The sequence below is a fragment of the Corvus brachyrhynchos genome, unplaced genomic scaffold (genome assembly GCF_000691975.1).
Source record: "Corvus brachyrhynchos isolate BGI_N302 unplaced genomic scaffold, ASM69197v1 scaffold467, whole genome shotgun sequence".
Taxonomy (NCBI): domain Eukaryota; kingdom Metazoa; phylum Chordata; class Aves; order Passeriformes; family Corvidae; genus Corvus; species Corvus brachyrhynchos.
This window is the reverse complement of record NW_008239309.1, coordinates 361,204-382,672: the sequence shown is the minus strand read 5'-3', so window position 1 is coordinate 382,672 and position 21,469 is coordinate 361,204. Positions and strand designations below refer to the sequence as shown.

At 35.5% G+C, this 21,469-nt stretch overlaps 1 protein-coding gene across 7 annotated transcripts in view; it reads left to right on the top strand.

The window, feature by feature from the left end:
* The first annotated feature begins 6 nt into the window (after nucleotides 1–6).
* POLK (DNA polymerase kappa) overlaps nucleotides 7–21,469 on the top strand; it is a 35,761-nt gene continuing 14,298 nt past the window's right edge. For 3 of the 7 annotated variants that reach the window (XM_017740696.1, XM_017740698.1, XM_017740692.1), the window contains exons 1-6: nucleotides 7–33; nucleotides 10,620–10,794; nucleotides 13,140–13,259; nucleotides 18,443–18,595; nucleotides 18,954–19,085; nucleotides 20,759–20,912. In XM_017740696.1, the coding sequence (XP_017596185.1) occupies nucleotides 10,657–10,794; nucleotides 13,140–13,259; nucleotides 18,443–18,595; nucleotides 18,954–19,085; nucleotides 20,759–20,912 (697 nt within the window). In that variant the 5' untranslated portion in view covers nucleotides 7–33; nucleotides 10,620–10,656. Of the gene's footprint in view, nucleotides 34–66; nucleotides 243–7,843; nucleotides 7,999–10,619; nucleotides 10,795–13,139; nucleotides 13,260–17,610; nucleotides 18,012–18,442; nucleotides 18,596–18,953; nucleotides 19,086–20,758; nucleotides 20,913–21,469 lie in introns of those variants that run through there. The other 4 variants (XM_008638608.2, XM_017740693.1, XM_017740695.1 and 1 more) reach the window with 4 other exon arrangements.

The window sequence follows — 21,469 nt, the reverse complement described above, 5'->3', positions numbered from 1 at the left end:
AGTGATGGGTCAGCGTTCGGCTTCGGCTGCGAGGGATTATCCTGTCATCCACTTATTAAACTGCTTTCGTACTTTAGGGAACAAAACAGTGATTTCTTTCTTCAGACTTAGTCTGAAATACGTTTCTTCGTCGATATTTATGGGTGGAGATATACTTGTAGAAAGGAAGAGAGAAAACCCTGTTGAACCTGTCACTTCACGATATGTGGACAGTGACTATAGTGGTTTGGGAAAGACTTAAGGTTTGTACTAACTCATCTCCTTCCTCGTGATATCTTGGGCGGGGGAAAAGCGTGTTAAAGAGTGTTGGTTGAGGAAATTTCAGTTTTGGAAGATAAACTTCTGTTTATGTTGTAAGAGCAATGCTGCACAATTCTACTTTTTCTGACTTCCTCCTTATGACAAATCATTGTGTAATTTTCCCATGTTAGGCTGTTCGAAAGTTTCCATTGAGGGTTTATTATTTTTTTGAAAGAGCATTGACACAGCTACTTATGTGCATTCTCTATATATAGCAGCTAAAAGTTAAATAATATTTGTACCTTCTCAGAGTCTCAGATATAAAGATATCTACAATGAATGCAGAACTGAGTGTGATTCAAAAGGCAGCATCATTGTCCTAAACTATTAGAAATAAAGAGTTGTCATAGACATCTTAATATTTGTGTAATCACTGTTATGCACAGGAAAAAACTTCTACAGAAGTCTACTGCGGGTGCTACTTTAGACAATTTTCTAATATGTAAAACGTTGCCAAAAAACAATGTTCTTTGGTTCACTACGTGTTTGGGAAGAAAACAAGTGCAATTTTTTCTCCTTAGCATTGGTTTCAATGTACTATATTTTTCAAGTAAGCTTTGTAAGTGTTGGTATGTATGCAAATAATTTATAGTTCTTCTCTGCAATATGTTGTTCAAGTTAATTGGCATCACCTGTAAAACCAGTTGTGTTTTCCCAGCTAAACTCTGAATGAACTTCTTTTCAGGAGCTGAAGGACATGTCTGAGCAAGTCCTTTTAGCAGTGGCAGTGGTGTGTACACAGACATTCCCTGTCATACTTTTGATCTGAAACTATTCACTTAGTTACAGACGTAGCTTGCTTTTTTTTCCCCCCCTCCAGAACATTGAACCAATCAAGTGTTAAAAACTAAAAGATGCCTTGGGTAGATATTTTTTCAGGTTGTTCAACAAACATATCCATCCTTTTTAGAGAGGGTATTTGTTTGGATTATTGATTGTGGCTAGCATACTACAAACTTTAAATGAAAAAATACTGGATGCTAAAAGGTTTGCCTTTTCAACTTTTCATTTAATGCATTGGCTGTGCTAGGTAATAGGTTTTTCTGTCACAAGCTCCTTATGTATCTTGTTTTTCAACAAAGTGTCGCCAGTTTATGTTCTTCCAAAAGCTGTATTGGGATTGTGAATACCTTGTGTACATTACCCCTTCTTTCTAATGTTCTGGCTGTTTTTTTACAAGTATAGCATACTGTCTGTTACTCTTAATGAGATCAGGCCATATCTGTATCAGCAAGCATGGGGTGCAGTGGGTGTAGATTTGTAAAGGAAAGATTTAGTGCTGAGGACTTGAAGTTCTTCTTACATGTGCTTTGAGAGGTGTGTTTTTCAGACTACAGTAGTTTGATCCCTTGGAGGGCACCTACAATAACAATTGTTGTTTAGCAGGTGTGCTCTGGAAGAGCAGTCATCCAGCTGTGTATAGTTTGAAAACAATCTGGTTTGCCTGTGCCAAGACCAATCCAGGATGCAAACCAAAGCATGGGAAATGGAGAAAATCATACTAGTATCCTGATGCCCTTGCTCCTCTCTAGGTCCTTCTATACCTTTTCTATTGAACCTTTATTTTGTGCTTCATTGCTGTATTTGTTCTTTCATAGCAAGTGCCCCTGTACTCAGTCTGTTCCCCTTCTAGTGTCTTAGGGATTGCAAGAAGTTTACAAATTACTTTTTTAAGTGGAAATAGTCATCAGCCTTTTTTAGAACCTTGGAACAGGTAGTGTTCTGTATTGCTGATATACTACTTGTAGTACAAAAATGAGGGATGGCAGTCATAATAAGCACTGTCAAGTGGGTAACTTTATAAATACCTTTATTTTTCTACTCCCTTTTTGTATATGTTCTTTCCACTGCCATATCTTCTATTTTAGGGTGTTGATTTTATGTTTTTAAAACAGTCACTTTCTTTTAAAACATCACTTTCTATTGTGTTCATTCTTACCATTATGTTTGTTCTGAAATTTAAGACTATTTTTCTTAAGAGGATCCTTAAAGGAGCTTTGTTCTGCCACAGCATATTTCCTAATAGCATAGGCTCAGAAATATTAATGGTTCAGACACTTTATTCTAGAACAGTTTTGCTCTCTGTGAATCACTGTATTAGGCTTTTATTTCTAAGTAAAAAAAAATTAAATAAACCATATATGAAACCTTATGTGAATGTTGGCACTAAACATGTCTGTAGAAGCCAGGTTGCAGATAACTACTAATCTGCAGATTGCTACCTCTGGTATAGTTTTTACTGATGAATGTTCAGTTCTTTCATTATTTTCTTTATGGATTAAACTGCTAAAGCTTTTGTTTTCAGTAATCTAGAACTGCAAGGAAAACTTAAAGATTTGTGATAAATCTTTGAGTTGAAAAGGTTTGTAAAATACTGAATAGAGGCAGAGGAAGATACCACGGTTCTTTGCCCTTCGAATAAACTTAGATGTTCTAAAGACGTGAGGATTTTTTGACAGAGAAACTGAAAGCAGAATTTAGAACAGAATTGCACTGTGTCTTGCCTACAGAAAATTGCTAGGGAATGAGTATTCCACTTGTTTTACTTGTGTCACTCTTCACATAAGCAGAGAATTATTCAGACAGTTTGGTGAATGGCATAAAATATTTTGACGTTTATTTTTGAGCATTGTCAGAAGCAGTCTCTATTAACTGTTTACTTTCAGTGCGAATTATTTAATTTTTAAGGGATGGAATTGTCTGTAATTTGTTACATCTTAAAGTCAGTGAATATACAGAAGACATAATTCTAGGAGCTTGTTTTTTTTAGGGCTGATTCCAGGTGCTTGTATGGGATCTATGTTTTTGTAAAATGCTGAGTCAGCTGCTGCTTTAAAAGTCGTCTCATTCATCTGTGTCAGGTTGAGCATTTGGAATTTTCACTTCCATTAATTCTGGCCAGTTTTCTGTTCAGTATTAATTTGTTGTGTGTTCTGGCTTATTACATTTGTAAAGATACTACATCTTTATTGGAAGATTCTTTTTTCTAAGGATCTTGTTTGTATTGTATTTTGAGAGAGAGAGAGAGAATAGTGAAACAGTAGCAGTTTTGAATGCACTAGTTGGGAATTTATGTGGTTAACGCCATGTTAAATGTATATGTATTAAATGCTGACAACACTTGTGCAGTTCCTTCTGCCTGTTCTTTTCTTGTAAATCACTACAGGATTAGAGCTTCTCAGGGCTATTCAGAAACCAGGCCTCTAGTAAAAATCAAACCCCCTGTGGCTAAAAGGAATTGAGCAGATAGTTAGGATAGTCTGATGTGCTTCCTTGAACATGTCTTTGGTGATGATTTGCCTGCTGAGAAAGACTTCAGAGCAACTGATACTTAAAGCATTATCACAGGAAATGAGAGTTAAAGAGTTTGCTAAATTTGATCCAGTCAGCCAGAATGTTTCCTTGCCAAATGAATGCTTACAAAAGACAGGTGCACTTCTTTGAAATTATGCAATACGCATGCTTTATATATGTATGTATTCTTCCAGGCACATGGTGTGGTTCTTAGGGTTGTCCTATGCAAGTCCAGGTGCTGGAGTTTGATGTTCCTTGTGGGTCCCTTCCAAATCAGGATATACTATGATTAATATAATGTTACTGTGTTGGCATGATGTCCTTATCCAAGTAATGGATAAATGAAGTAGTATGAAATAAAATCAGTTTGCAGTGCGACCTTTGAAATATCCGAAATGTTGAAAATACTCGAGCAGGGTTGAATTTTCCTATTTTGTTGAATTTATGTTTGTTATTACCTTAGAAATTCAAGAAATAAAGCAATGCATTTGTGGGAAACATATTGTTCAAAGGGTCTAACTATGGGTACATGATTTTCTTTACCAAGGTGAGTTAGATGGGTTTTAGTTATTTAACAGTGCATGTGTTGCATGCCCAGCATGGATGAAGATACTTCTCTGCAGTGAGTGGAATAAGAAGTGTAGTACATGGCTACGAGTTCAATCTAAATTAACAACTGGAGTAAAACCCAAGTGTTGTCCATTAAAAATTCTTATTTCGATGAGTTCTGGCCTTATTGGGAAGGTCTCGTGTAGTCTTTCTTTTTTATTATTTATAGTACTGTTTCAGCAGTACCCAGAAGCTTTGTTTTGAGGTGGCTTCCAGCTGCAATCATTTCCAGTGCAAAGGAGACATTAAAAAGGTTGGGAATGAGAGTTACTCTTGAATCAGTCTGCATGGTTTTTTTGTTCTGCGTATCACTGTTCAGTTCACTGTTCTTTTGGTACTGGCCAATGCTTGGCAAAAAGTAATGAAGTAGATAAATTATTTCATACTTTCTTGTGGAGTATAGTCTTTGGTAAAAGTGAATTTAATTTCTCTCATGGAGTATCCCCATTCACTTATAGCAGAGTGTAACAGCTTTCCAACATCTCTTGTCAAAACAATTTTCCCTAGGTTGGTTGTTTGTTTTCTTTTAATTTATTGTTTGTGTTGGCACTTTGTAGTTGGTTTGTCTGTTTGTTTTTGAAGACTGGATTTCCTGTACTTTTATTCAGTATGTGTATAATTTTCTACATAGTGTCTTTGGTGTCGATTTTATATTTTACATTTATATAAACCAAAAGGTTTTGCAAAACGGTAAATATGAGATGTCCAGTTTGAGATGTAGAACAGTAATTTCCCATTAGTTTAAGGGGTTTGGTAGAGGAACCTGTTTACAATGCTAAGCCGAATTCCATGTCAAAACAAAAGAAAGTTACTGCAAAGAATGCTTATTAGTAACTTTTTTCTTGGTAGCATTCTCACTAGGAAAATGCACTTATCCAGCTTGCTTATTTTATTAATGTTATTTGTTTTGGCTTATGGGTTTTTTGATTGGGGCAATTGTTTGTTGTGGCAAAGTTTTTGATGTAACTGAAATTGGGTGTTTTGAGTCTTAGACTACTGAATTGCCCTTTTACTGAAGATATAACAGAGCTGGATTATTTAATATTTGGCTTTTCAGGATCTGTTGAATACTTATGAGGTGTTCTAGGAGTTTCACATTATTCACAACTGTCTTCTACATGGATGTGATTATCTTAATTGTTTTAAGAAAGAAATTTTTCCACCAATGCTTGCAGTGCATGCTCCAAACTTTAGTAGATTTTGATAATCGGTTGGTTTTTAAGTTACCATAAGAAAAGTAAAAGACATGGGATATTTGACAGGAAGTTTTTTTCTGTCTTTTTCTTCTCTCTGGTGTTTTTTGGTATAGTCCTAACTTTAGTGGCATGCAACTTTTAGACATGGAGATCTGTATTACACCACACTTGATTTTTGTCAAAACCCTGAGGAGTGATTCTTTGAGGTCAAAACTGGATGAAGTCTTAACTTTATAATTGTTGTGCTTTTACAGAACTATTAACACTTTGACCATGTCATCGAAATGATGGGTAATATTGGTTTTCTTCTGGTGTAGCCTATGTAATGACAGGATTCCAGAAGCTATTGCTTTATCCATTCTCTACACTTGCAAATCAAGTTAGGTGTTATAATTTTGCTTTGTTCTTGCTAAAGTTATAATAGAAGAGTTTAAATAAAGGAATCTCTGAAATATTTTAATTGAGAGAGAATAGGAAGTTTATTTTGGGCTCCTGCTACAATAAATGATGTATCAGATTTTGATGAAATGTTATTGGAGGCTTTTATGTGTTTTACAGAAATTAAGAAAAATATTTAATTTAGATCCTTGTTTTACCCATCCTGAACATAATAATAATAAAAAAATCATTTGGGAAAGGGTCTCTAATATTTGTGTTGCTATTTGCAACACTTACTTAAATTTTTTTTATATACCATGAAGACTTGCTCAGGACAATTCGGGTGTAGAAGATGGTCCTTTATGTCTGTACTGTAAGTTTTGATTCCTATGTTTAGCTTTTGAGCTCTGGGCTAAGTAGGCAGTTGTGTATCTTAGTAACTGCTTTGCACCTCACATTGTCATGAGCATCTGTGGTAACAAAGATATCAGAATTTGTTTTATTTATGAGGACAGGTACACAACTTACATGCATTAAATAATAACTCAGTATGTGTTACAGTGCGGATACTGCAACACGCGTATCAGACAACGAGTCCCATGGAAAGGAAATATATATGGACCGATTCTTGATAGATGTTACAGAGATGTTTATTCCTCCAGCCGCATGGCCGGGGCTCTGCCGAGGAACTGAGGCAGTCACGGGACCCGAGGGTCCTTGCCCACGCAGGGAACACAAAACAACCAATGGGGAATGAGGCTGAGCAGGGGCAGGGAAACCCCGTGCCTCCCTCCCAGGGCTCCTCTCCCAGGGCTACATGGCAGGGGGAAGAGACCCCGACAAGTATGGAAATAAATTATTTTTCAGGCTTTTCCATGCTGGTGTCGTTTTCCGTCAACAAAAGATGAACTGTTAACGTACTTTGCAGATATTAATAATGTGCATAATAACACTATGTCCACTGAACTGAATATTCTTAGAAATTTTTCATGTATTTTGCACTATTTTATTACATGGAAATTGAAATATAAAGGCATTTAACTTTTCACACAGCACACAGGGTTTCTGTTGCTGGAATTGGAAAATTTTTAATGAAGACAGGTTGGAGGAGTGGCACACGATCAAATACAAGCAATTTCCTTTAGGTTGTTTCAGTCAACAGTTAAAAAAAATGCTAAATATGAATGAAGGTAGAGGCACTTGAAATTAAATTATTGCTCTAATTCTTTTGCTGTGTCAATCTCCTGACACTTTCAAATAATGTATAACCCTGTCTTGCTAGTTCAGTTGAGTTTCTATGCCTGCTTCTAGAAGAGCTTGATTGCAGTTTTATTAGTGATCTTTTTCCACCTGTAGGCATCCCAGTTTATTCACAAAACTTTCTTCACGGTAATGGTATTTTGTTGTTCCTTTCAAATTTTTTGTTTGTTTGTTGGTTTGCTTTACATTAACTGTTGACATTCACTCCCTAAGTCTTTATATGTAGAAGTCCTTCTGTAGTAATTGGAAAGTTATCTCCTTCCACTTTCATGTGATTTTCCTGCTTCCTCTCGTTTCCCAATCACAGGAATAATAGGGTAGTATATTATTGTAGACTGCCTTCACAGATTTTTCTGGTTTCACACCCGACTTGCTCAGTATGATACTGAGAGACATGTCATGTTTTCTATTAGAGGAAACAGCTCAGTCTCGCAACAACTTCTTGAGATGACAGCATGCCAAAAGTATGTCACTCTGCATAGACTGTTTTGTTAGTTTCTTGACCTTTACCCACTTTTTCCAAGTTTTTTTAGGAAAACAATTTCTAACATTGTGTCACCACAAGTTCAATGTTTTCTCTAGCATAATTGAAACAGTTGCTAGATTTCTACATTGACATTGTGTTCACATTTTGCACAGTTTAAAACTCTGCTGCTTCTCTGTTATGTTTAAATATTTTCATTTTTGTCTGTGGCAAATGACCACTGGTCTTATCTGACAGTACTATATCAGTTGTCTTATTGTAGCTATTGTGATTCATTTCAATATTTTAAATATTTTATGGATTTTTTTTCAGACCTGTAAGTGTGAAACCAAGATAATGTTCAGGTTCTCTTCATATTAAGCAGCTGGAAGTTGTATCACCTGCTATTCATGTTTTCCCTTCTATACACCTGTAAGCTCTGATGGAGAACTAATGTCATGTGCTCAGATAAATATTTTCTTCTTAATTTCTGCTAAGGTACTATTTGATATTTATATCTTTTCTTATCTGGGACTAGCAGTGTATTTTGTTCCACACAATAAACTCAAAAGATAAAATACATCAGGTGATCACCATTTATGAGACTTTATAAAGACAATTATTTCTTCCATCACTGGTATCATCATGGTATATTTTTTTTTATTGTTGGTTACATAACAGTGAGATAAAGAAGGCTTTCTTTTGACTAACATAAATTAGTTTTTAAAGCCTCTGCTATAAACTGAGCCTTTAAGAGTGCTCTCAGTGAGGAAGGGGAAAGATGTGTACATGCTAGGGAGAAAGACTCTTTCAGGAATAAGGAACAGCTAAAAACATTTTGAAAATATTAGAATAGGAAATGGAAGCAATCATGTTCATTCCTGTTTCTTGAAGGCAATGAGTGAGAAAAGAAGCAGGGAGAATAGTGGAGGGATATTTACTTTGATGAAAGTATTTCTTGGAAATATTGCCCTTTACTTACTAGAGATTGCCAGTAACAATGGAATTACTGGGACCTAATTGATACAAGGGTGCTTATGAGCATGAGATGAAGTTTGGAATGTTGTTTGGGGTGCAATGCTTTTTCCTTTGATTGAAGTCTACCAAACCTTTTCTGATAAATGTGCATGCTAACTGCAAGAGATTGTCCTACTGTAGCTGAAAAATTTATGAAGATGTTCAGCATTGTAGTCTTTTATTTGATAAATACAAGTAAGAGCTGTGAAGCCACTCCTATTCCCAGAAGCGCAAGTGCTACTAAAGGGTTAAGAGAAGAGTTCTGGTCTCTACATCAACTTCTGTTCTTTGTGATACAACACACTGTATATAAACACAGCATTATGTAACTGATCTTGCATTTTTCAGCAGACACCATGAATAATAATCTGAATTAATAGCATATGATTAAAATTTGGATATTTTTGACAGAACTTTTTTTGTAAACATGGCTTTCTTTAATATCTTGACTTCAGTTGGCTAGTATGTTTCAGTAGAAGAACTTCAGGAAAATATGGACATTGCCATCATTAATTTGTAAAAGTTACTCATGTGGTTCTTTAATAACAGAAATTCATCTCTAAATGCAAAAATACGTAACGACCTTCTTATGTTTGGTTGCTAATGAGGCCCACTTAAATTCTGGCATGGGAAAGTGGCATTTAAAGGAAAAATTACACACTCTTAGACTTGTGTAATTTGTGATTGTTTAATAAAGCTGCTGGTTTTGTCTGAAAGGGTCGGGCTTGTCCAAATAGGAAGGGTTCCTGTCACAGGGAGCAGCATAAAGTTGAGGAGTGAATGTCCATTCTGCATGACATAAACCTGAAGTCGTTTATGAGTCAGTGATTTGGGATAGGAAGAAATTATTTCTGTATGCTTTTTCAGTAATAAATACATGTTAAATAATTTATGCCATTATCACACTTGGACTTTTTGGCAGGGCCTGCTGCAATATGACAAGGAGTAGTGGTTTTAAACTGAGGAGGATTGGTTTAGATTAGATTTTTTTTCTTGTTACAGTGAGGGTGATGAAACACTGGGGCAGGTTGCCCAGAGAAGTGGTAGATGCCCCATTGCTGGAAACATCTGATGTCAAGTGTGACAGGGCTCTGAACAACCTGATCTCTAGTTGAAGATGTCCCTGCTCATTGGAGGGGGTTGGACTTGGTAACCTTTAAAAGGTCCCTTCCAACTCAAACTATTCTATGAGTCTGCTTGTTTGAATCTGGCAAAAATAAGACCACCAGTTCATGCTACAGAAGATAAAATTTGCTTTATTTGTTTGAGACCAATTTAATAACTAAACAGTTTACCATCTAATTAGAGCCTACTGAGGATTCGGCAATTTATTTTCATAAAGAACAAGGGAAGATGTCAGAAGTTCAGATATCAGAAGCGTCTGCATGTATAAGAAATTACCAATGGCTGTAGTTGAGTAGTACAGGCTTGGTAAGTTCCACTAGTTGGATACCATGGCTCAACACATTAATGGCAAAAAAAGAGTGCATGATTTTTATTCTGAATTAGGATTTTATTCAAAACTTTTAATTGAAGCCATCTGTTTTTAAAAGATGAGTTCTGACACAAACATTGATTCTGAATTTGAGCTAGAAATTACTAGAAAGGATTCTACAGCTTGTCTCAAGCAGGGATGATGACCAAATGAGCGGCGGTTTTCTTCCATTTAAAAATATTCCGATTTTTTTTCTTTTAATGAAATAGTGCTAAGTATTTTGTGTTTAAGGCAGTAATGTTTCATCTGACAGGATGATGTACAGGCATAAGTATCATGTTCACATGTAAGGTACTAGCCTTTATCTGAGGTTGGTTTGTGCTCAGTTATTTCTGTAAGGGAGGTTTTAAAAGAAAATGGTTTTAATTTAATAAAAAAAATAGAGTCTTACTGTCTCCAAACACTGATAGAGTTACAGGTAGTTTTATGTGGTGAGTGTGGCAGGTCAGACACTTTGCAGGAATACAAGTCTTCATATTTGTAATAAATATGTTATTTTCAGAATAAGTATAAAATGCTTATTCAATAAATAAAGCAAATAAATTCCAAAATTTAATTATTGTTATTGTTCAGTTGGAACATAAATATTTGATTGCTTTTTTTTCAGATATTATATCATAAAGCACTTGTTTTCCAGAAGTACAATGGATGACATGAAAAAAGCTGCCAACAGCTCTTGCAATGATGGAGTTCTACTCAGAATGGGCCTTAATGATAACAAAGCTGGAATGCAGGGTTTGGATAAGGAGAAAATCAATAAAATCATCATGGATGCTACTAAGGTTGGTTTGATTACTTTTTTCCTGGTGCTTTATCTGTGGCCCAGTATTGTAAGGCTCTCTTCCTCCCTTCCCCAAACTTTATCCCTCACAGGTGTATATGGATGGCATCTTCTTAGAAGAAATTCATATGTGGGGAGGAAGAGGAGGAACCATAGTTTAGCATGCTGTAGGGTATTGTTGGATTCATCCACAAGGACATGGAGGAGTACAACTAAGTATATGCTTAAGTGCTCCCTTTTTGTCCAAGGCAGTACATAAATATCACAGCATATTCCAGAGGTAATTATGAGGGCTGCAGCTTCCTCTTTCTCCCCCTTTCCATTCCTTTTGTCCACCCCATCATTAATCAGACAAGCAGATTTACTTCTTTTGTTCACCTTCCTGTAACATTTGAACTTGATGTAATCCAGTTTTTCTAGTACTTTCAGTAGAATTTCTTTGTGCTTACTGCCTGTCTTTGTGACTGTGTTCTCAGTATTCAAGAGAGGTGACCAGTAGCATGCAGCTTTGTACTAAAGGTCCACAGAGGCCCTCACAAATCTACAAACCACTGAAATGTTAGTCATCCTAGTTGTTATTGGAGAGTTCATATAGAACAATATAGGAATAGCACTTTATCTGAGCAACTCAGATAAACTCAGGGTTTTCTTACTTTTCCTTGGACAAGTGTGTATTTTATTTGGTGTCACTGTGGCCTGGGATTATGTACTTTGATGTTTTCCTCATGAATTCTGTGTTGACTACTATTGTGTTATGGTGATCTGCAGGGGTGGGGCAGAGGGAAGCACATTCATGATATTTTATATACTATCAAGCTCCTTTTGATTAGATATTTCTTCTACTTACTGTGTTCACTCTTTCTTGAAAACAGTGCTTTGTCAGACATATCCCAAATAATTATACTTACATAAATAATTTCATTATAGCAATTACTTTTTCATTTCCTGGTAGAAAACAGAATGATCTGTAAAATAGGCTTTCAAAACTGACATACAGGCATCTAACTAATTGAATATATTTCTGTCAAAAAAGTGCAAGAGTTTATAAATGCCAGATACACATCAAGAAATCTGAAAAGAAGCCTTGATTCTTTTCCTGAAGCTTTTCTGTAGTCTTTAAAATGACACCTACAGACAGTACCCATAGCTGTATTGCAACAAGATCTATGGCATTCCAGCTGTGAAATACTGCAGGAGATGTAAAAAACTTAATAATAAAAAAACTTAGTAATGTATTGGGTTGCTTTCCACACCTACATTTTGGTACTCATTTCTTTAAATGAGTCTCAACAAGTCATAGTTGATGGCATAGGGGAAGAAAGGTGAAAGGCGTATCTGATAGTCAAAGAACACACACCCTAATTTGTTCTAATTAGATATTTCTCCTAATGAAACACGACATATTACAGCCCTGCCATTCATCTCTTTTATAATTATTGTAAAAGTGAATAATTTTGCTTTTTATATAAATGCCTGAATCTGACTTGACTATGGCTGAATTCTTGGTATCAGTGACAGTTTGGTAGTCAGACACTTTGAAACTTGTTCATTTTTGCCAATTTTACCAGGTAGTTCAACAAAAGCCTTTTATTGCAAATATTATTTTACTTATAAGCTAAGAGATGTGGCAAGAGAAGTATTTTATTTCCTAGTTTTGAATTTTTGTCTTTTCTACTTCATTGTATGCCCTCCTTTCTTTGTTATGAGTCAGAAGGGAAAGTCACACTATACACTCTGTACATTATTATTGTCTTGTCGTTACATCTTCTTATATTTATGCCTTTTTTTGAAGGAGCAATTACATATTTGAGAGCAACAGGGCTTTTTTATACCCATTTGATTTTCATGATCGTCTTCCAAATAGCTTCTGATTCTGCAGTGTGCTTCAAGATTAAATGGCGAACAAAATACTCAACATTACAAGTGGATTTGACTTATGCAATATCATTGTGTATTTCCATATATATTAAGCTATTTGGAAGTGTGAAAAAATGCTTAAATAAATTTTTATTTGAGTTCTGTACTCCACGCCTTGGAGGTGTTGCAAAGAATAGTTTGACTTTTATCTATTCTTTTTAAATTTTCCTTGTCAGGTGTTAGACTGAATAAACATATGAAGTTCTCTAAACTCATTTGAGCAGGAGAAATATATGTGTGTCATTTGAAGAGAGAGATGTAAAGAACCAGTGGTCTCTTTATTGTATTTTTATATGAAAATCCAAGGTATGCGTTAGAAACCATTTCTGTGTTTTGTGTTTTCTGTATTTAAAGATCGAATGTGGTTGCTTAAAGATAAGATAAAGACAAAAAGAAAAACACCGTGGTTTTGTGATTCTTTTCTTTCAGGGTTCTAGATTTTATGAAAATGAACTTAAGAAAGATCAGCAAGTTAACCAACGAATTGAAAAAATGATGCAGCTAAAAGAGAAAGTTACAACACAACAGCTCTTGAAAGCACAGCTGCAGGTACTAATCTTCTAAAGACTTACTGGACTAATTGTAGGATCATAAACATTTTTGTGTGTTCTGGTTTATTGCATTAAATTTTGTGATAGGCACAATGTTAAACTACCATTTTGACGTTAGACATACAAGGAAAAGTACACAAAGTTTTGATGGTGTCATCTTAGTAAAAACTTGCTGGAAGAATAGTTTGCAAAATTACTCTGAAATGTTCTCTGAATGAGTAAAATGAAACAAATTAATTCCTGTTTTTCCGAGTCTGATCAGTTTAAAGTGATGTCATTGTGGTTTATGTAAAGGTTTGCTAAATACTTTGCTATTAAGTATCATATCACTAATGGGTTTAGAATTTACATATATTTGTGTTCATGGCCTGCAATGGAATGAGAAAGATCACAGTTGACAACAATTCTGGGTATAATTGATGCCTTTGTTAAGCTAATTAATGAAAAATCATCATGGCAAGCAGTCACAAGAAATACAAGTGTCCTGAACTAGACCGATGAAGAGGCTTTTTCTCTTCTCAAATGCTAATGGTAGATAATAGTCTCCAAAGTATTACAGTGTATGAAATGTTAAAAGAAAGGTTGCACATCAAACATTAACTAGGCACAACAGAATTAAAATTCCTTATAGGAGCTGAATTCCTTTCCACTTTCATTTGTGCTGTGATTCAGTCTTTAATTAAATGATTGCTTGCTAGTTTTCCTTAACAGGATTCCTGTTTTATTTGGTGCGCATTGCAGACAGCGTTCACTGAGGGGGATATTATTCAATATTTTCTGTTGTCCTCAGTATTCAATGGGTGGCCCCAAGCTTTATTTGTTGAACTCTAGTCTAATCCAGTTTTGAGTGCAGAGTTACTGATTCCCTAATAGAGTTTTTTATGTGGTACAACACATGCTGTGAATTCTTAATTCTTGCAATATTCCAGCAGAGTGATATTTTGCTGATTTTTAGATGGGGAGCTGAAGCACATGAAGATTAAACACATACATTAATTTTCAGTGCCATTGTGAGTATTAGAGGTTGAGCTTTTTTTGGTGTACAACCTTTTTTGTTCATTTCAGATTTGCAAATCACTTCTGTACTTTAGATGTCAGTGTTTCAAATTTGTGCCCAGAAAAGTTTGCCATTCTGAGAACCTCTGAAAAGTCTGTTGTAAGTCTGTATGCCACAATTTTTTTTAGTGAATCTTTAACATGGATTAGTTACGACTCTGCTTGTCCAAGTTTTTTTTTAGTTTACTAAGGTAGCTTTTAGCTTTTTTTTTTTTTACAGAAAAAAAACCTTCTATTTCCACCCTACCTTCACCAGAGAACTATTTATTTTACAGAGAATAGTCTTTCTTATAAAATGAATTACATGAATGACACAAATCCTATAAATAATATTATTGTATAGTTATATAATGAGAGTATATGTAGTGCACATAGTGGAAGCCAAGAAATTTGCATTGCTTTGTCTACCTTCATGTTGTCTTTTTCGGAACTTGATTCCTTGATATTGCAACATAATTTTATAGCCTTTTAATGTTTCTTATGAAAACTGGTTTCTACAGAAGAAAAAAGAAACTTAAAGAGGTAAATTCTCTCATATGTGTCTTACTGGGACCCAAGTTTCAAATTCCATGTTTGAAATCTTTATGCTGCTTGCTGAAATAGTAGTCATCTTTGTTTCCAGTAGATAAACTGTAAAGTCAGCTGTCATACTGCATGAAAACTGTCATTAGAGGCATATAGCATACACACTTTTTTGCTGGCTAATTTTAGGTCTTTGCTGCTATAAAAACATCTTGAAACCTTGGATTTTTGTTCTATTCCCTGTAAGCACATAAACTCTGGTTCATTATTGTTGTTGCCCTCATTCTCCCATCACAAATTCTGACCATTTTGGTCTTTCCTCTCCTTTCTTTTAATTTACCATATCATGAATTTTCCTTTCTTGTCCCCCATCCAGAGATTACCATCAGTCCTCTTTCCAAAGCAGTCCTTGTCCCATAGTACTCATTGAAATTTGTGGACTTGGAACCAGTCTTCTCTCTCTGTATCTGATATTCTAAATACCTCACCCTTTTTCTGTTACTTACCTGCCAGCTACATCTCCCCAGGCATCCACCTTTCACTTTTACAAATCTTTGTCTTGTTTGGTTTTCTTAATAATTGCTGTGTATTGTTTAATCAGCTCCATTCAGTTATGGATATAGGCAATTCTTATTATCATCTTCTCTATTGTTCTTATCTATTGAGTTTTTAACTCTTCTTTTTAGTACGACCTTCTGATAAGAGAACCTGTTCCCCTAAAATTTTAAGTGGGAAGTATTCTGGAATTAGAAAGGTATTTGTATATCTACCTCTATGAACACTGCATGTTCTCATCTGCAGATGAATTCTTGCTTGTAGAATGGTTAGAGGTTCAGGTATGGTTTCGTAAGCTGGCAGTTGATTTAAGTACTGTAAGGTAAAAGCAAACAAAAATGTCTCCACTTACCGGACTTTTGGACAAAATCCTGGTTACGTGGTGGAAGCAGTAATATACATAAAATGTAGAATCTGCAACATGATGCTCTCTTTTTTGCCATTAGAATGTGTGGAACTCCTTTAGATTCTGCAGTAATTAGTAATATATTAAAAAATATACACCTGCTACCAGATTTGGAAACTGCTGTACTGATGTTTGCTGGTTTTTTTTCATCCATGCTGGGTTTATCCCAGATGTTTATTCTCTAAATAGTTACCATTGTCTTGTTTCTATTGACTTTTCTGTCATGCTTTGAAAATTTATATATTCTACCATGGAATAAGAAAAAAGGAGAAGTTACTCTTCAAATTGTCTAAAAGTTGCTAGTTAAGCAGCTAGAGCAGCAATTGATGGTATTAATTAAACAATTTGAATTTGAGAGCAACCTAAAATTATCTGTGAAGCAGAATTTAAAATAATGATGCTTTTGACAGTTAAAATGTGACATGAATCCTTGTGAATTAGTAATATAATGGAAATAATGTAAACACCCCACTTTGTTTGTTTGAATGGCTACCCCTTTGTGCTTTTAATTTGTATGAACTAGTTTTCTCAGCCTCAGAGGCCAAACACACTGTGCTCTTCTGTGTTGCGTAGCCTAGTCTAAGGCCCCAGTCTAGCATTTCATCTCTCAAAGCAACTTGGAAAAAAACAAAGAAGAGACTTTGTAAATCATTAATCAACAATTTAATTAGAACATTCCAGGCTCACTTGCCTTGCTTCAAGTGTTTTGAGTTCAAAGATGGTCCTTCTGGATAAGGTTTTTATGTTTTTTTATTAAGCAGCTCTGTTGAGGGAAATAAAAAAGAGAAGAACCATGCAAATTGCATGTAAACATTCATCTCCAGGGCCATAAATGCATCATAGTAAGTCTAGAGACATTTCTGTACTGGCACCTTGATGTCATGAGAGTATGTGTGTCCTTACGTGTGCAAGCAAAGTGAAACTTTGGTTCCTTTTTTCTAAGTCCCTTTCTTGCTCTATTATGCCATCGGGATTTTTTACTAGCAGTACCAGCCTTTGGTTGTGTAGATTGAGGTTGCCATAGTCATCAGTGTCGTTAAGTAATCTTATTTTGATAGCACATTCTTTTTTTTTTTCTGTTTTTTCTCTTCTAGAATGATGTGTGATGCTGCTGCCAACATAGTCATCTTAAATCAGTAGGCCTTAAAAAAATCCCATGTCAAATATTTCACTTACATTTTTTCATGACAGCATAGCTCATGCCTCATTCATAGGTCAACAGTATTTCAGGAACAAGCATGTGATCTGCGTGACTTTTGGTAAAAATACACGTAAATTAAGCACAATCAAAGCCTCTGCCTCACAACACTATGAAGCTGATGAAGTTGTACTGCTCACAGTCTACTAGTAGACACACATCTTTAACATTTGGAGTGAAACACACTTTGTGTATAGGCTATTCTTTAAATAACTTGTAGTTTTCCTAGCAATCTAGCCTTACATGGTATGGGTTCCTGTAAAAAAAGTTGAGGAATTTTATTGAGGCTTTTACAGTAGCTTACTTTGTGGCAAGTGAATAGGTGTGTTTGAGACCTTATTTCTGACAAGACAAGATAGATGGATGTGTCCTGTGAGCTGCTGGTCTCCTCTTCACCTTTCTAGGCCAATTTTTTAAGTGTGATAGCTTTATTTAGGAAAGTTGGAAATTCTTTATTACCATGTTTTCATTTTTTTCAAATAACTTGTATTTCTAAAACTAAGTGCTTTAAGTAAAACTTCATATTCAAGGGTCTTAAAATGTTTCTGTCTGAATCAGATACGTCTTTTTTTTGTCACATTATGTGGGGTTTTGTTGTTTGGTGGGTGGGGTTTTCTGCTGGTTTTGGCTGGGATGGAATTAATTTTCTTCACAGCAGCTAACATGGGGCAGTGCTTTGGATTTCTGCTGAAAGCAGTGTTGATAATAAAGAGATGCTTAGCTATTGCCGAGCAACATTTGCACAGAGCCAAGGCCTTTTCTGCTCCTCCCACCACCCCACCAATGAGGAGGGTGGGGGTGCACAAGGGCTGGGAGGGGACACAGCCAGGACAGCTCTCCCCAGCTGACCACAGGGATATTCCAGACCATATAACATCATGCTCAGCCTACAAAATGGGGTGTAGATGAATGAAGGATGGATTTTCGCAGCTATGGCATTTGTCTGCCCAAGTAACTCCTATGTATGATTAAGCTGTTTTTCCTGAAGATGGCTGGACACCTGCCTGTCATGGGTAGCAGTGAATGGATTTCTTATTTTGATTTGCTTGCGTGCACAGCTTTTGCTTTCTGTGATAAATTGTCTTTATTTAAACCCATGAATTTTCTCACTTTTATTCTTCTGACTCTTCCACTGTGAGGAAGTGAGTAAGTGGCTGCAGCAGCTCAGTTGCCAGCTGAGGCTAAACCACAACAACTGTGGTTTTTTTTCACAGGGTTTGGGGTGTTTTTTGTACCAATTGCTGCAGTAGTATTCTCTCTGAGAGCAAGTTTCATCCAAAGATTTGTTGGGGTTTTTTTGTTGGTGCTGGTTTAGTGGGGATTGGGTTTGTTGAGGTTTTTTTCTTTAACTATATGCAAGATGCATTTGAGTTTTTAGGATCATCTATACTGTTGCACTTCTGCCAGGTTAGTAGTATTTCAATTACTGGTTTATTCTGTTCAGGTGGACAAACTTGTGATAGAATTGGAACGGAGTCGTAACCTTAGCAGTACAATTGTACACATTGACATGGATGCCTTCTATGCAGCTGTGGAAATGAGAGACAATCCAGAGCTGAAGGAAAAACCTATAGCAGTGGGATCAATGAGTATGTTGGTAAGGCTGAGTGTTAAACTAGTACAGAAATCAATGACATTAATCTTAAGCCTAGTAAACCATAGAATAATAGCATAAATATAATGACAATGTTTTGTATGAAGTGTGGAAAACCCAAAAATAATAAAGGAAGCAGCAGTTCTTAGACTTGATCACGTAAGTTGGATTTTTCAGTAAAAAGTGTACTAATGCAAATTTAGATTGAAAGGCAGGAGGAGGGAGAGTGAAAATGCATGTAAACTCTTCGCTTTGTCAGTCTTTACTGTATGGAGATATGTGATTAGAACTTTATTATTTAATACTAAACTTAAAGAAAAAATTGATTACTGAACACTAAACTTACCTAATCTCTCTTAAGTCCACCTCAAATTACCATGCTAGGAGATTCGGTGTTCGTGCAGCCATGCCTGGATTTATTGCTAAAAGGCTATGTCCACATCTAACTATAGTACCACTAAACTTTGAAAAATACAGCAAAGTGAGTAAAGAGGTAAGTCTGAAAGTGGTCTCTAACCAAAATCGAGTGTACTTGTTTTTAGACTGTATCAATAACATCAGTTCTAGATAATATGGAAAGTGATAATTTAAATATTAAACTCTTCAGTAATGTGGCTTTAAACATAAGTCAAACAAAATATTTGTGCTTTTGGATAAGGAGATGAAAAAACAGTGCACTTACCCAATCTGACAATTTTACTGAAGTTAATAGTGATGCTGACAGAAGTTTTGAAAACCTTTGTGTAGTGAGCTAGTGGTAGCACTTGAGCTTTATTATTCTTAAAAGTTCAAAAGCATGGAGCATCATCTAGTTACTAGGAAGTTGCAAGTATCTAGGAAACATGGCAATGATAATTTCATGCAATGCATAGTCATACTTTTGAATATGAATTACTGGAGAGAAAAACGAAGAACATTACTGACTTATAAATGCAGATTAAATATTTTTAAAGAAATTACTTGATAGAGCAAAAGAAATAGGGAGAAAAGAAATCATATTTTGCTTTAATGGAAGTAGTTTTACTTAGTGCTGGGGGAAATAGCTGTGATACCTAAAAGCCTGTTTAAAAAAAAAAAAAGGAAAAAATGTGTTTTGTACATTTTAAATCAAACTAGTGCATGACATAAGGCTTTAATAAAATTATGTCAGGCCTTCTTTATTTTTATGAAGCCTCAGTCTCTTCACATATATGAAGTAAGGTTGATCTTACTTGATTTTTTTTCACTTCTGAAAAAAAAAAAAGGCATATATAAATGTGCATATTTCAGAATGGGTTTGAACTTGTTAAGGCTCTTGGATTTCATGATATGTATTTCACAACGTGTATTTCATTTGTTGTTTGATAGGGTAAAGTATTAAAGTATTAAAGATTTGATTTGGTCTGGATTTTTAGTTATGTTTTGCTCTCAGGATTTGGGTTGAAAATATGTAAATTTATTTCACTTTGTCTTTTAAAGTTCAGTAGTGAATTCTATCTTTATTCAGTTTCAGAAAGATGAAGTGCATGTGGACAAATGTTGTAATGCCTAAGAACTTGACCCAAACTGATAGGAAAAAATCATGACACAGTCAGGTTTTCCTCCAGGTTTAAAAAAAAAGAGAGGAGAGAAGGTAGAGCTTTTATTTTGACCATTTGTTTTACTGTTTCCTTCTAGAAAGATGGACTTATCACTAGAGATTCCCCAACAGGTTTTGTCTGTGGCATTAACCACTACTCTAAAACATTGTCTATAACTTCAGTTTAATGTAATTTAAAACTTAAAATTCTGTTGTTGCTGGTGGGATTTTTTAACCTTTGTGTATGTGATATCTGACACACCAAGCACTGAAAGCTGCATCAGTTTATCTGCTTTGCTGAGTTTCCAGGTCCCCAGTGTTTTATTCAGTGGATGTGGACCTAGTAGGCGTGAAGTCCTTATACACTGATCTTAGTGTCCTTTCCAGTTAAATACAATGCTCAAAATCTGTTTAGTTCTCACTAAGTATTAGTGTCTTGCTACTTGGAGAAGCACTACTGTAATTTTACAATATAAACAAATAATTGGTACTGTAAGTATCTTTAATAGTTATTGATCATCTTGAAGTTTCAAAGTACATTTGTTCGTGTTCTAATTTTGTGTCAAGATCTGCTCTTACAGAACAAATTTCACTTTGTGTTTATCAAGGTTAGAGAAATACTGGCTGAATATGATCCCAATTTTATGCCTATGGGCCTAGATGAAGCCTACCTGAACATAACAGAGCACTTGGAGGAAAGGCTGAACTGGCCGGAAGATAGGAGAAGATTCTTTTTTAATACAGAAAGCACGACAAGAATAGGTAAGCAAATTACTCACTTTTTCATGAGGTCACTAGACACTGAAGAGACAGACTTTCTTTCTTTTAGGGATTTTAGGCAGAACCTAAAAAGTACTAAAGTACTAAAGAAAGTACTAAATTAGTTAGAATTTAAGCTTTATTTTCCTTATTAGGATTTCATTATTACTATAGTACAGAATGTATTAGAATGGCCCAGGACTTTTACAAGCAGAATCTGTAAGAGTGCAATCTGTAAGTAGCAAAATAAAGAATTTGTAATACAATACAACCTGGACCCTCTGCAGATTGGGTGGATAGCACACAGTTTGGAGTATCAATACAACAATCATAATCTAGATTCAAAAATCATATAAAAGAATATAAGCCACTCCCTCTATCCTCAGAGGAAGCAGATGAAGGCAGAGGTGTCCCCCTGGCCATTGGGATGTCCTGGGTCTCACTGTCCAGCGACAGCTCTGGTCCGAGTTCCTCCTTAGGACCCATCAAGGGTGGAATTTAGAGACACTGCTCTGGGGGCTGCAGGCAGGCACTGCTCTGGGGGCTGCAGCTTCCCAGTG